This window comes from Hyperoodon ampullatus (assembly GCF_949752795.1).
Source record: "Hyperoodon ampullatus genome assembly, chromosome: 14".
NCBI classification, from domain to species: Eukaryota; Metazoa; Chordata; class Mammalia; order Artiodactyla; family Ziphiidae; genus Hyperoodon; species Hyperoodon ampullatus.
In genome coordinates, this window is record NC_136927.1 from 38,379,732 (window position 1) to 38,395,247 (window position 15,516).

Genomic DNA, 15,516 nt, shown 5'->3' on the forward strand with positions numbered 1-15,516 from the left:
ATTCAGGCCGTAGCAGGGGTTTTCATTCTCAAAGGAAAAGGAGAGTGGATTCTGGGGACAATCAGCAGTTTCAGCCTCTCTGCTCCAGCCTCTTATCAGAGGAGGGTTCCGCCTGGACCCTCCCTCTGACCCCCGCTCCCACCTTCCCGCCAGGTGGACATCATGCAGATGTGCATCATAGAGCTGAAGGAAAGGCTGGGCCGGCCTCTCTTCCACCTAGAGCACTACATCGAGGGCAAGTACATCAAGTACAACTCCAACTCAGGCTTCGTCCGCGATGACAACATGCGCCTGACACCGCAGGTGAGGCCCCTGCAGAGGCCCGTGCCCCGTCTCAGCAGACCTCGGGTCCCTCTGAATTAAGCAGAGCTCCTTCCTTTGTCTTTGCCTCTGTACAACTCCTCCCTGCAGATAAAGGCCCCCAACATGGGCAGAGGTGGGGGTGTTGAAACCTCTCAGAGCAGTGCCTGCCAGCGTTTGTGCAGCCCACAGCCTGGTCCCTTGTGGTCACCTTTTCTTTCATGTCACCCCACAGGCCTTCAGCCACTTCACTTTTGAGCGTTCCGGCCACCAGCTGATTGTGGTGGATGTCCAGGGCGTGGGTGACCTCTACACCGACCCACAGATCCACACCGAGAGGGGCACTGACTTTGGAGATGGCAACCTAGGTAGGCAGGGAAAGCCAGCGTGTCCACGGAGACCACACTCCCCACAAAATCTCCGGGCTCTTTGTTCACCCAAGAAAGCAGGCCGAGGTGATATATGGGGCGCCCCAGGATTGTGGAGATGGGAGCCTGGGGCCTCTGGCTCCTGCCAGTTTAGCATGCTTTACACCTGCCCCTGCCACATTTACGGTGTTCAGTACCGTCCTGCCCCCATCCCAAAGCAGAGCAGTGCTCCAGACCCCCTACTCTGTTGTGTCCGCAGGTGTCCGCGGGATGGCTCTCTTCTTCCACTCTCATGCCTGCAACCGGATTTGCAAGAGCATGGGCCTCGCTCCTTTCGACCTCTCCCCAAGAGAGAGGGATGTGGTGACTCAGAACACCAAGCTACTGGTGGGTACCCAGCGTGAACCTGCTCGGACTGGCAGGGCCCTTCTGCTGCCAGGACCCGCAAACTGTGTTTCCTGTGTGCTGGTGGCTCAGGCCCTGCAGTGCTTAATTGAAGAGTACTGGGGCCGGAAGACTCTTAGTCTTGTCTGTGTCCCTCGTCCCTCTTGAGCCAATGCACACAGCCCTCCTGAATATCCCCACAGCCCTCCTGAATATCCCCACTAATAGAGGAACTGGGGTCTGCTTGATTTGGGCCCATTTTTGCCCAGAGTGAGGGGACCAGGTATGTACAGATAGCGAGTGGGGTGTGTGGAATGTGGTTTGTGTGATGTGTTGACAAATGGCTGGACTAGACTTGGACCTGGCTCACTGAGTACCTCGCCATGTCCAGGATGTGCCCCCATCCCCACCCCCACTGCATGGACCAGATATAAGACAATATTGGCAGAGAGCAGCTTGGGATTCTGGAATGTATCCCCCAGCTCAGGGCTGTAGAACGTGGGCGGCGCTTCTGGGGATGCTGGCCCTCTGAGCTCCTGTTCCGGATGCCCCTTCTTAGAGGCCTTTGGGTTAAGCCCCCACTGATTCGTTTTAGGTTTTCTGCCAGTCCCTTAATAGGCACAGGTGGGTGCTGTGGCTGAAAGGGCCTCAGGTTTTGAGGGAACAATAGGGAACAGGAAGAGCCCCTCTTTCCCAGAGGGTGCCTGTGTGACGTGCATGTCCCTGTTAATTCTCCAGCAATCAGCCCAGACCATCTTGAGGGGGACAGAGGAAAAGTGCGGGAGCCCCCGGGTGAGGACCCTCTCGGCGAGCCGGCCCCCCCTGCTCCTTCGCCTCTCAGAGAACTCTGGAGATGAGAACATGAGTGACATAACCTTTGACTCTCTCCCTTCCTCGCCATCTTCTGCCACGCCGCACAGCCAGAAACTGGACCACCTTCGTGAGTGATGGTTTGGCCCCTGGGCATTGTGATGGGAGGGGACGAGCACAGGTGAAACGGGGCCAAACTGGCTTTCACTTACGTTAGAAAATCAGACATGCCAACCAAAAAGATTGATGGCCCAGATGGTTTTACGGGTGAGCTCTTTTTAATAAACTTTCAAGATGCAGTCATCCAAATGCTGTAAAAACAGTCTTTGTTGTAGAAAACAAGGTAACAGTTTTCAGAGTGTTTTATGAAATTAGCGAAATTTGACAAAACGCCAAAAAAAATCTATATCCCAACCTCAGGTATAAATATACAAGGCAGGGCTTCCCTGGTGATGTAGTGGTTGGGAATCCACCTGCCAATGCAGGGGACACGGGTTCGAGTGCTGGCCTGGGAAGATCCCACATGCTGTGGAGCAGCCAAGCCCGTGCGCCACAACTACCGAGCCTGCGCTCTAGAACCCGCGAGCCCGCGCACAGCAACGAGGACCCAATGCAGCCAAAAATAAATTTAAAAATTTTAAAATGAATAAATAAATAAATATACAAGGCAAAAATTCTAAATAAAGTATTAACAAATAAAAACTAGTATCTTAGGGCTTCCCTGGTGGCGCAGTGGTTGAGAGTCTGCCTGCCGATGCAGGGGACACGGATTCGTGCCCCGGTCCGGGAAGATCCCACATGCCGCGGAGCGGCTGGGCCCGTGAGCCATGGCCGCTGAGCCTGCGCGTCCGGAGCCTGTGCTCCGCAACGGGAGAGGCCACAACAGTGAGAGGCCCGCGTACCACAAAAAAAACCAACCAGACAAACAACAGACTAGTATCTTAGGGAATTCCCTGACGATCCAGTGGTTAGGACTCCTTACTTCCACTGTAGGGTGCGTGGGTTCAATCCCTGATCGGGGGGAAAAAAAAAAGACTAGTACCTTAAAAGAATAGTCTGTCACAGCCAAATAGGGTTTTTGCAGGAATCTGAAAGTTGTTCAGTGTTCGGAAACCAATTAACATCATATGAACAGGTCAAAGGAGAAAAATGGGCATCATTATTTCCGAAGTTGAAGTGACAGAGTTTGCTCATGATATGGATGTGGGGTCTGCAGGAAAGAGGGGAGGCAAGGCTGACTCCACGGTTTTGATCTGAAGAACTGGCAGGATGATGGGGCCATTTATTCAGCTGGAGGAGGCCCCAGGGAAGCAGGAGAGGAGGATTTTAATGTCAGATATTAAAGAAGCCTGTAAATCACCACTGAAAGGCCTGGGGAATAGTCTGAAGCAAGAGCTGACAAACCTTTTCTTAAAAGGCCAGAGAGTAATAAATATTTTAGACTTTGTAGGCCGTGTGGTCTCTGCATTTGCAGCATAAACACAGCCATTGACAATACTTAAATAGATGCGGCTGTGTTCCAGTAAAACTCTATGGACACTGAATTTTAAATTTCATAAAATTTTCACATATCACAAAATATTATTTGACTTTTGCCAACCATTTAAAAATGTAAAAAGCATTCTTAAAAACCATATGAGAATAGGAGACAAGCCAGATTTGGCTAGTGGCAGCTTAGGACAGGAGATAAAGACTGGGATGGTTGGTTTTTAAGCTATCTAAGGCTTCTCCTATTTGTAGCTACTCATTGGGCCCCAAATATACAAATGGCTTTCCTTCCTTCACAACTGCACCTCACTGAGGTTTGACCATAGGTCAAGAACATGGTGCTTATCAATACATGACACAATTGTATTTGCATTATGACAACCCCAAGGAGGCACACCTGTTGAGCTGCTTGCTCAGGACCCCACAGCTGGCGAGTAGAGACTCTGGGTAAGTTCTCGAGGAAGAATTGTGTCCCCCTAGGTGCTGACAACATACATTCTTCACCCATTTTTGTACTTTATAAATTTAAAATAAAAAAGGCTTGGTGGCAGCTGTAGGCTGTAGATGGGTCTTGTGAACTGTTCCAGTGATGGAGCTGGTGCCTTACTCCATTTTCTCCCTGCTCAGATTGGCCTGTGTTCAGCGACCTCGATAACGTGGCATCCCGAGACCACGACCCGCTGGACAACCACCGGGTGAGTAGAGGCGATGGAGGACCAGGGCGGGGAGGAGTGGGCTCCCTCCCCCGGGAACTGAGGATGAGACCTCAGATTCAGAGGTGGGTAACCCAGGTCTGCTCCGGGCACTGGCAGCAGGATACAGGTACACAGGGGGAATCCCGGCCTCCTGCCCAGGGCAGCATTTTGTCTGGGAAGAGCTGGGTCTAGTCCAGTTCCTGGAGGTGGTTAAAGCAGAGAGAATCCAAGTCAGCAATAATGCAACCTTCTGGTACATGCTGGGCTTGGCCCTGGGTTTGGTTTGGCCGCACGTTGTGTGGCCAAGCTATCTTGGGGGACAGGGGGCTACATTGGGTCTCTGATGTGTAACTTACAACACAGGTAGCTGTGATGCTCACAGCTTGGATGAGCAGAACAGGTTCCCTGCAGCCTCTGTGTGACTAGCAGTAAGAAGCTGTAGATGACGTATTTGCATTCAGACAAACATATATTATGGTGTCAAATTAAAAATTCATTAGAATGTTTAAAACAGACTTCACAGACACGTCACACTTGCACAGGCCACAGCATCTTAAGCTGCACTCTCAGCTCCAAAGGTTCAACTTCGCTCCTGATGGCTTTTCAGAGTTCTTGAGTGGGAACAAAAAATAGGAATAGCTGACACATATGGAATCGTCACTATGGGCAGACAGTGTTTTAAGAGCTTGGTAGATAATTCTCATCTAATCCTCACAACAACTTATGAGATAAGTAGATCATAGTTTTTATTCCTTTTAGAATAGGTTTTATGTTTTACTCTAGAGCTAGGATGAATTTTAGAATTTCAGAGTAGGTTGAAAAGGAAAAGATTCAGAAAATTACAAGGTGAAAAGTCTCCCTCCCACCTGTCCCCTCAGCCACCTGCTTATCCCCAGCATTAGCAGCTGCTTAGACAGTGCCCTCATTATCTCTGATTCAGAGATGGGGAAACTGAGGCACAGAAAAGTAAGCCACTCGCTCATGGTCACTCAATGATGGAGCCAGCGTTCAAACCCAGGACATCTGGCCTTGAACCCACCCTGTATACTGCTGCCCTTTGCTTTTATTCTCCACCATTTCTCAGATGAGGACACTGAGGTTTGGAGAGGTTAGCTGCCTTGCCCAGGGTCTGACCTGGGGAGTGCAGAGCTGGGGTTTCAGTGAGGCTCTCTGTGGCCCGGCTTGGGAGTGGTTCCCAAGGGTGGGACATGGGGCCCAAGGTCATGCAGAGAGTGGGTGCGAGGAGGGGGCTGCCTGGAGCTTTTAGGTGTAGCCTGTGATCCAGTTTCAAAAAGAGCCGTTCACACTGCACACTTCAGTTTGGTTGTCTGTAAATTATACCTCAATTTAAAAAATTGAAATAGTTAAAAAAAAAAAAAAAAGAACAGCTATTTGGCTCACACAGAACAAAGACCTGGGGGAGGGCGGTAGGAAGCCTGTGGTGCTTCTAGAAACCAGGGCAGGGGCCTTTTTAGAATAACGCAGCTCCTTCGGGTGGAGTGGATCCTGGCCAGACCAGAGGCCAAGGATTCCATTGTGTATGGTCCATGGCGCCCATCTGTCTAGGAGACTGATCCAGGTTTTACATTTATGGTAGTGATACCAAGCTTCTTTTAAAAATATATTGACTTAAGTAAAATAAAATGGTTTATTTAAAGAAAAATAATAAAAGAGAAGTATGAATTCATGAGAAGAGTTTTATCTGGAGGAGGAAGAGAGTGGGATGCGGAGGGGACTCATAAGAGGTCTAAATTTTAACAGCAATGTTTTAATTCCTTTTAGAAATAAATGATCTAAAGTAACTAAGGCCTAGTGTTAACAGTTGACAAAATTTGGCAACAGGTGCACAGGAGTTCATTTTAGGATTCTCTGTTCTTATTTGTGTGTTTGAAATGTTTCTCAGTGGAATGAAGGAGGAAAAAAATAGAAGTTTTAGCTGAACAGTGATGCAGGTGACTTGCGGATATGGCCAGAACTCAACGTTGGTAGATGAATGACTGAAGTTTTAGAGATTCTAAATTATACCAGGTTCCTTTTCACAACAGAACTCAGATCTAGAAGAATAAAAAATATGCCCAGGTGATGTGTGCGGTTTTGGCAGAGGGCTTAGTTGTAATAAATAATTGTTCCCAGTGCTGCATTTTTTTTTAAACATCTTTATTAGAGTATAATTGTTTTACAATGGTGTGTTAGTTTCTGCTTTATAACAAAGTGAATCAGCTATACATATACATATACATATATCCCCATATCTCTTCTCTCTTGCATCTCCCTCCCTCCCACCCTCTCTATCCCACTCCTCTAGGTGGTCACAAAGCACCAAGCTGATCTCCCTGTGCTATGCGGCTGCTTCCCACTAGCTATCTATTTTACATTTGGTAGTGTATATATATCTATGCCACTCTCTCACTTTGTCCCAGCGTACCCTTCCCCCTCCCCATGTCCTCAAGTCCATTCTGTAGTAGGTCTGCGTCTCCAATGCTGCATTTTTTCCCAAGGGTCATATCCTTTAAACCAGGCTTTGTTTTTCTGCCTGTGAAATGGGTGAGTCACTCTTAACCATGGCACTTACTACGATCCACACTCTGAGTGTGACATCTCATTTCATCCTCACAGCCGCTTGATGTAGGTAGCTGTAATGAATCCCCATAGCTAGGGAAACCGAAGCTCAGAGAGGCTGAGCAGCTATCCAGAGCCATAGCTGGTGAGTTACAAAGCTTGGAGTTGAGCCTAGGCAGTCTGGCTCCAGAGCCCACATTCTTCGCCAGTATTTTTTTACTGCTCCCTTGTCACCCAACCAGCAAGGGTAGGAGGAAGAGAATGTTGTGGGGGTGATGGGACAAAGGAGAGAAAGCAAATGGCTGGGATTCCAGATATCACCACCACCAGGTACTCAGAGGACCACTGAGACCCTAGGGCCATCTTTTCTCCACAGGACTCTGAGAACAGTGGAGACAGCGGATACCCCAGTGAGAAGCGGGGTGAGCTCGATGACCCAGAGCCCCGAGAACATGTAAGGAACCCCAAGGAAATGAGAACAGAGTCCCCTGTTGCCTAGTTGTCCAGGAGGATAGAGAGCTGGGGCGGAGGGGGGAATGTGAATGGGTGCCAAGAGCATAAAGTAAATTAATAAGTAAATCATTTCAGATAAAGATAAATGCAAGGCAGAAGGTAAAACAGGGTAATGTGGACTAGTAAGTTTAGTAAGGGGACAAGCATGGGGGATTAGACACAAGGTTGAATATGGCGGACACATCTTACAGTGAAGCTGGACCTCTGGTTGCTAAGCAGAGAGGATGCTGGGTAGTGGGCCAGAATGGTGCTGGTAGGTGGGAGGGCCCAGCTCAAAGACACGGGATTCCAGCAGTCCCTCGGGAAGGCTCCAAAGGATGAAAGATGCCTCACGTTATCTTTTCAGCAGCATCCTGGTGAGGGTGGTCTTAGGCAGTATCAGCCATCTAGAGGTTTTGCCAAGTGCCAAAATGGAGCACGAGCATTACAGGCAGTCTTGCCGGGAGCCTCTGGTCTCGGCTTTGTTACTGCGAATATATATAAACAGGCGATGGGAGCTTTGGCTGAGCGAAGCACTTGGCCCAGTTCTCTTGGTGCCTGTCTGCTGGGATCCTGTGCCTTTGAGTCGGTTCCATCCATGCACATGGTGAGAGCGAGAGGGAGGCTGCGGCTGCCCCAGCACAGCAGTCCTGCCTGTTACCCAGCATCCTCTCTGCTTGGCAGACGAAGGTGCTGGCTTCCTGAGGGGCCGAGCCAGTTCCCTGAGGAGGATCCCCTGGGAGTGCTGGACCAGTTCCCCAGGAGGAGGTTCTTGGGAGGAAGTCTGCTCTTTGGATCACTCTAATCTATGTCTCCATCAGGGCCACTCAAACGGTAACCGGAGGTATGAGTCGGACGAAGACAGCGTGGGCAGCTCTGGACGGGTAATGTGCCCCCAGGAATCCTCGTCGTGGCTGCGTGCTTGCCCTTTTTAGACTCTGTTTCTGTTTCTTCCCCCTCACGTCATGTCACTTCTGCCTGCCCAGGTGCTTCACATGTCTCCTAAAGGACGATCTTGCAAAGGAGCCAATCCCCTGGGCAAATACTTTTTGAGCTCCTGGGTGTGACACTGCGGGATCAGCAGGGAGAATTAGAGAAGACAGGATGGCCTGTCCTGGAGGCTACATCTCACAGCGCCTTCCAGTATACATTAATTGACGTCTAAGGAGTTCCCTGGTGGCCTAGTGGTTAGAATTCCGGGCTTTCATTGCCATGGCCCGGGTTCAATCCCTGGTTGGGGAAGTTCGCACAAGCTGTGTGGTGCAGCCCCCCAAAATTTAATTCTTGCAGCCACCCACTGAGACAGGCTAATGTTATTCATCCTCTTTTGATGTATGAGAAAAAGGGAGTCTTAAGCGACTCTCCCCAGCTTACCCGGCTAGTAGTTGGAAGAAGCATCTCAGGTGATTATCATCAGGCCGGTGTGGGAAAGACCAGTCTCCGGAACCCTCTTCTCTAGCTGACTCGGAACCACATTTTGGACCTCTCACCCTCCAGCCTTTGCTAAGGCGGGTCTCTCTCCTGCCTGCAAGGTCCTTCCTCCCCTGTGGTCATATCTCCTCAGGCCTGTCTGCTCTCCCAGGCTGGACCCCAGTGGCACCTTCTCCAGGAGCCTTCCCTGATCCCCAGGGAAGGCTTGACTCTTGCTGCTTCCAGAACACAGATTATTTATCACGCAGTATTTCCTTACCACAAGGTATTTCTCAATCAGGTCAAGGCCACAGTGTGGTGCAGAGACAGGGTCGTTCGATCCCAGCACCGCTGACATTCTGGGCTGGGTCATCCTTTTTTGTGGAGGATGCCCTGTGCATGGTAGGATGTTTAGTGTGCGTACACACAGACATACACACACAGCAGCCTGGCTCTGTCCTGTGAGAACTTTGGACAGGGGTGTTTTTAGCTGGGAGACGTGATGTGTTTTCTAACCCATCTCCTGAAGCACCCTGTGGATGCACAGGGAAAGCACAGTGGATTTGCTGCCAGGTCTGAAGTCAGGCTCTTCTGGTGCCTTGTGTGGGGAGCTGGCAGAGGAGCAGCTCAGGGTCGAAACTCCCTGACCTAAGTCAGATGGATAAGTGAGGAGACACTTCTTTGAACTGCTGCAGTGCAGTGTGCTAGCCTTTGTGTTCTGTTGCTACAATATTCCCTCAGTGCCCACAAGCTGGCATAATTCAAGTGACTGGAAATGGAGCCGGGTTTGTCCAAGAAAGCTTGACACCGCACAGGTCCGCGCCCCTTAACTTGCCAGGCCGACTTTCGCAGCTGGGAGGGTGCGTCCATCCCCAGCCCCTCGCTTCTCTGGCCTGTAAATGCCCGCTCCTCCCTTCAGGTCTGTGTGGAGAAGTGGAGTCTTTTCAACACCTCCCGTCTCCACCTGCCGAGGCCTTCAGCCGTGGCCCTGGAAGTGCAGAGGCTCAACGCTCTGGACCTTGAGAAGAGAATCGGGAAGTCCATTTTGGGGAAGGTATGGTGATGCCTCTCTGCATTAACCCAGCGCCTCCCCCAAGAATCGCTTCCTCCCCCAGGCTGGCTGGGAGGCCCTCGGCTGCGGCTGCAGCCCCCAGGCAGCCAGGCCCACCTGCCTTCTGTGTGGCAGGTCCATCTGGCCATGGTGCGCTACCATGAGGGCGGGCGCTTCTGCGAGAAGGACGAGGAGTGGGACCGGGAGTCGGCGATCTTCCACCTGGAGCACGCAGCCGACCTCGGCGAGCTGGAGGCCATCGTGGGCCTGGGACTCATGTACTCGCAGCTGCCCCACCACATCCTGGCGGACGTCTCTCTGAAGGTGAGGGGGGCGGGGGCTCAGTCAACCCATCACCCTTCCCTCCCTGGGTTTATGCCTCAGAAATTTCCCGAGCATCAGTTTGGGACCAGGCACTTCCAAGTTAGTTGACGCTGATAGAATTGGTCTCCGGCCTTGGGGACTGAGTGGAAGGTGACAGTCACATTCCCAGGCAATTGCGACGTGGTGCGGTGGGAGAAGCAGAAGATGCTACTGCAAATAAATGAGGAAGGGCCGTAGCTGGGGTTTCTTGATTGGCAGTTCCAGCTCTGTCCCTAGTGGCTAGAACAGACCTGGCACACACTAGATAATCAGCATTCGTTTGTGGACCGAATGAATAAAGCGATCCCTAAGGTAGACCTGCGGGCCCAGTGGAGTCAGCCAGGCAGAGTGTGGGAGGGGGAGTGTGGGCAGAGGGGACAGCGCGAGCCCAGGCCCTGGGGAGACAGGGTTGGGGTGAGAGGACAGGAGGCGATCAGTGCGGTTGGAGTGTGGAGCGTGAGGACAGGTGCAGGAGATGAGGCTGGAGAGGAGCCCGGGCAGGATGGGTGTGATGGGAATCCGTGAGGGTGTCTGCTCCCTCATCACTCCCCTGGTCCGTGGGCACAGTGGACAGGACCTGACATGGCCTAGGGAGTGTGATCCTTTCCTTAGAGAAGTTGAGAGGCCCTTGGTGTGCATGTGCTCCCAGCGTAAATGTCTCCAGCTCTCTGTCACATGGGCCAGGCTTGCAGCCGGACGAGGCTGGGCTTGGTGTGGGCACAGGGCACCAGCTCTGCTCTGTGAGCCTCGCCATGGCCCAGCAGGTTGGGGGGTCTCAGACTGGAAGAGGGTGTGGGAAGGCACCCAAAAGTCCTTGATTTATTTAACTTTTAAAATAGTTAATACATTCATGTGACTAAAAGTTTTTTTAATGTGAAAAGGTTTACAGTGAAAAATCTCCCTCCTACCTTCTCATTCTCCTGATAACAGGTAACCATCATTATTAGTTTCTCACGTGTAATTCCAAGAGGGTATTCATTTCCTAGGGCTGCCATAACTAATAACCACAAACTGGGGGGCTTAAAACAACAGAAATTCATTCTCACGGTTCTAGAGGCCAGAAGTCCAAAATCAGTGTGTTGACAGGCCATGATTTTCTAGCTTCTAGTGACTGGAGGCAATCTTGGGTGTTCCTTGGTCTGTAGGTACATCACTCCAATCTCTTTCCATCTTCACATGGCCTTTTCTCTGTGTGTGTGTCTCTGTGCCTCTGTGCCTCTTTTCTTACGAAGACACCAGTCCTATGGAGTTTAGGGCCCACCCTACTCCAGTCTGCCCTCATCTTAACTAGTTACATCTGTCTGTTTGGAAAGACCCTATTTCTGCAGTGTCCTGCAGACTTTTTCCCTCAGTGCTGTAGAGACAGCTTCCTCATTCTTTCTGACAGCTGAGTAACATTCCATTGTACAGGTACTTTATTTAACCTGTGCCCTGTTGATGGACACTTGGGTTGGTTCCATTCTTATGATATCTCAAAAATTGCTGCAGTGACCAGACTTGGACATATTAAGTTGAACCATTTTTGTAGGTCATGAAGGTAGAATATCGGCAGTTTCATATGGTTCAGTCAAATACATCCGTTGGCATGCGGTCAGGGGTAACTTACAGCCATTTTTATTTCCTGTTTTAGATGGTGAAGGGCAGGCTTGGTTGGGGGAGGGGATTTTGATAGGCGGATGATTTGTTCGTCTTTCTCTCGTCTCCATGCTCCCCGAGGAGTGGAGCATGAATATATCTGAGGAGTGGACTGAATATATCTCATTTAGCCCGTGATGTGCTGATAAATGCTTAACAACTGGCTCTTGCAGGTGGGGAGGGAATGTTTGCACATATATGTATGTACGTTTATTATACATCTACTTGTAAGTTTATTATACATTTACTGATATAAGGAATGTAGAGCATACAGTTTACAAATCATAAAAATATTGTGAATTCTATATAGTCAATAGATCCTCACAGAATTCCTTTGCTAATTTTTGTGGAACTCATGTCTGTAGCCCAGCTTTGGTTGCCCCTGATGGAGGCGTGAAGTTCTGACATTGGATACTGGTTGATACTTTCACTTACTTTAGTGAGTAAGATGAAAGTGAAATAAGCAAGTCCTTTGTCAGAGTTGGAACTTCATTTATTTGCTGCTGATACAAGCAACTTCTTTGCTGAATCAGACAATAGTTTTGTTTTTTTTTTTTGCGGTACGCGGGCCTCTCACTGCTGTGGCCTCTCCCGTTGTGGAGCACAGGCTCCGGATGCTCAGGCTCAGCGGCCATGGCTCACAGGCCCAGCCGCTCTGTGGCATGTGGGATCTTCCCGGACCAGGGCACGAACCTGTGTCCCCTGCATCGGCAGGCGGACTCCCAACCACTGAGCCACCAGGGAAGCCCAGACGATAGTTTTAAATATTGAAGAATGTTTCTCCAGTTTCTTGTGCTAGTCACAATGTAATGGCTACAGACACGGCACACTTTCAAAGTAGTCTGCATTGTTAATATTTTTTGCCATCTCGTGGTATAACTGCTTCTACCATGGCCAATGTGCAAGCACTAAGATGACATCGCTGAGCATGGAGTTGCAAGAAACGCACCACAGCACACCATTATATAGCATTTCCATCATGAAGATTCGACAGACTGGTGGCTCTCGGCCAGTCATTTTGCCTCCCCCTTCCCCAGGGGACACTTGGCTGTGTCTGGAGACATCTTTGGTTGTCACAACTCTGGGAGTGCAACTGGCATCTAGTGGGTAGAGGGCAGGAATGCTGCCAAACATCTACAATGCACAGGACAGTCCCTGCAACACAGAATTATGTCATCTAAAATGCTAGTAGTGCCAAGGTTGAGAAGCCCTGCAATAGATATAAATAACTTCAAGAGGACAGACAACAGTAAAACATAGTAAAATAATTAGGAAGTGATGAGCTTTGGGTATTTGTTACCTTTCATTTAATTGTAAGTTTATATAATTTAATTTTTAATAATGGCTGTGTTTTATGACTGGCTTGCTTTCACATCGGTTCTCACAAGCCTGCAGAGCCGGCTGCAGCGTACCCACTGCGTTTGGCCTGTTCTCCCAGCATCTGGCACAGAGGGGACACTCAGAAGGGTTTGAGACCTGAATAAAGGAATTCCAGGGTCCAGGATGAGTGGTTAGGGGCCAGGACTGGGGAGACCACTTTCGCTGAGACTCCCTGGTAACTCTCCCTGTGATCTCAGGCTGTTTACACCAGCTGCACCCGAGTACCTTTGTAAAGGGATGTAGAAGCTATTTCAGTTTTCTCATCTGCAGGTGTCCCAAAGGCCTTCCCCTCCAGGACAGAATCTGGCAGCAAAGAAAACCATGGCCACATGCCCTGAAAGGCTGCTGGCCCATCTCCCGCTTTCCCCAAAGCCCCCATTCTTAGGACCTTTTCCTGTTGTCTTGCTAAGACATTCGTTTATCCAGCACATGCTTTTTGAGTATCTCCTACACTCTGGGCACCGTCCTAGGTTCTTATTCACAACAGCAAACTTTTCAGGCAGATAAGGTTGTAATACAGATAATAATTAACAAATGAAAATATTTCCAACAGAAGTAAAAATAACTGACCTTTATTGAGCACTGCCTGTGCCAAGCATTGTTCTTAAGTGCTGGGGGGAAATTGTGACAGGGAATGAGATCAGGAGGGACTGGATACGGGCTTCCCTGGTGGCGCAGGGGTTAAGAGTCTGCCTGCCAGTGCAGGGGACATGGGTTTGAGCCCTGGTCTGGGAAGATCCCACATGCCATGGAGCAACTAAGCCCATGTGCCACAACTACTGAGCCTGCGCTCTAGAGCCCACAAGCCACAACTGCTAAGCTCGTACACCACAACTACTGAAGCCCACGTGCCTGGAGCCCATGCTCTGCAACAAGAGAAGCCACCACAATGAGAAGCCCCTGCACCGCAACGAAGACCCAACACAGCCAAAAATAAAAACAAATAAATTTAAAAAAAAAAGAGTGGATAGGCCTCTTGTTATTAGGATGCTGATTCCAGCTGCAAGAGAGGCTGGGAAATGTAGTTTTTAGCTAGTCAGCCATGGGCCAGCAAAAATATGACAGAGGAGAATGGATATGGTGGACAACTTGTAGTCCCAGCCACACTTCTTGAATCCTGAAGGTTGAGAAGGGCCTCATAGGCTGATAGGAGGGCTTTGGATTTGTCTCCGAGTGAGATAGGAAGTCTTAGAGCAGCTTTGATAGAGTAACATGACCTGACCTGGGCTTAAAGCATCTCTCTGGATGGGTATCGGAGAAGCAGGATGGAAGTAGGTGGGAATGTAGAGTAGTGCAGCCACTGTGGGCAACAGCTCCTCAAAAGGCTAAACATAGAGTTATATGTGACCCAGCAATTCTACTCCTAGGTATATATATCCCCCCAAAATAAAAACATACATCCACACAAAAACTATGCACACAGATGTTCATAGCAGCATTATTCATAATAGCCAAACAGTGGAAACAACCCAAATATCCGTCACCTGATGACTGATGAACAGATAAACAAATTGTGATATATTCATACAAGTGGAATGTTATTTGGCCATAAAAGAATGAAACACTGATAGAAGCTGTATGAATGAACCTTGAAAACTTTATCCCAGGGCTTCCCTGGTGGCACAGTGGTTAAGAATCTGCCTGCCAGTGCAGGGGACATGGGTTCAAGCCGTTGTCCGGGAAGATTCCCACATGCCGCAGAGCAACTAAGCCCGTGCGCGGCAACCACTGAGCCTGCGCTCTAGAGCCCACGAGCCACAACTACTGAAGCCCGTGTGCCTACAGCCCGTGCTCTGCAACAAGAGAAGCCACTGCAATGAGAAGCCCACGAACCGCAGCAAAGAGTAGCCCCCGCTCGCTGCAACTAGAGGAAGCCCGCATGCAGCAGCGAAGACCCAATGCAGCCAAAAATAAATAAAATAAATAAATTTATTAAAAAAAAATTAACGCCAAGTGAAAAAAGCCAGTCACACTAAACAACATGTTTTTTTGTTTTGTTTTGTTTTTTGGCTGAGCCAAGCGGCATGTGAGATCCTAGCTCCCTGACCAGGGATCGGACCCACGCCCCTTGCAAGGGAAGCGCAGATTCTTAACCCCTGGACCGCCAGGGAAGTCCATAGACCACATGTTATATGATTACATTTATATAAAATGTCCAGAATAGGGAAATCTCTAGAAACAGAATGTAGATTAGTGGTTGCCTAGGGCTGGGTGGGATGGAACAATTGGGAGGTAATGGTTAGGGGGTATGGTGTTTTGAATCCTTCTTGGCTTGATGAAAATATTCTGAAATTGATTATGGTGCTGGTTGCACAATCTGTGATTATACTAAGAACTATTGAGTTGTACACTTTAAATGAGTGAGTTGTATGTTATGTGAATTATATCTCAATAAAGGTGCTAAAAAATGTAAAAATAATTGGAAGCAGGGAGCCCCTGCTGGAGGCGAGAGATGATGTGGTCTCTGGAGGAATCAGAGCAGATAGAGGAGAGCGAGCGGGAGTGAGCTAAGCTTCCCTTTCTCCCTGCTTGATGGGAACCCCCAAGAGCTCTTTGCAGCAGGAGAAGCCCTATTCTCTTT

General features: G+C 49.5%; 1 protein-coding gene across 4 annotated transcripts in view; it reads left to right on the forward strand.

The window, feature by feature from the left end:
• Positions 1-15,516, forward strand: part of EEF2K (eukaryotic elongation factor 2 kinase) — a gene marked incomplete at its 5' end in the record, with an annotated part of 42,427 nt that overhangs the window by 20,189 nt on the left and 6,722 nt on the right. For 2 of the 4 annotated variants that reach the window (XM_079718631.1, XM_079718632.1), the window contains 9 exons: positions 154-303; positions 536-668; positions 928-1,055; positions 1,791-1,992; positions 3,978-4,045; positions 6,981-7,058; positions 7,918-7,980; positions 9,426-9,560; positions 9,693-9,881. In XM_079718631.1, coding sequence (XP_079574757.1) covers positions 154-303; positions 536-668; positions 928-1,055; positions 1,791-1,992; positions 3,978-4,045; positions 6,981-7,058; positions 7,918-7,980; positions 9,426-9,560; positions 9,693-9,881 — 1,146 coding nt within the window. The remainder of the gene's footprint in view (positions 1-153; positions 304-535; positions 669-927; positions 1,056-1,790; positions 1,993-3,977; positions 4,046-6,980; positions 7,059-7,917; positions 7,981-9,425; positions 9,561-9,692; positions 9,882-15,516) is intronic. The other 2 variants (XM_079718633.1, XM_079718634.1) reach the window with 2 other exon arrangements.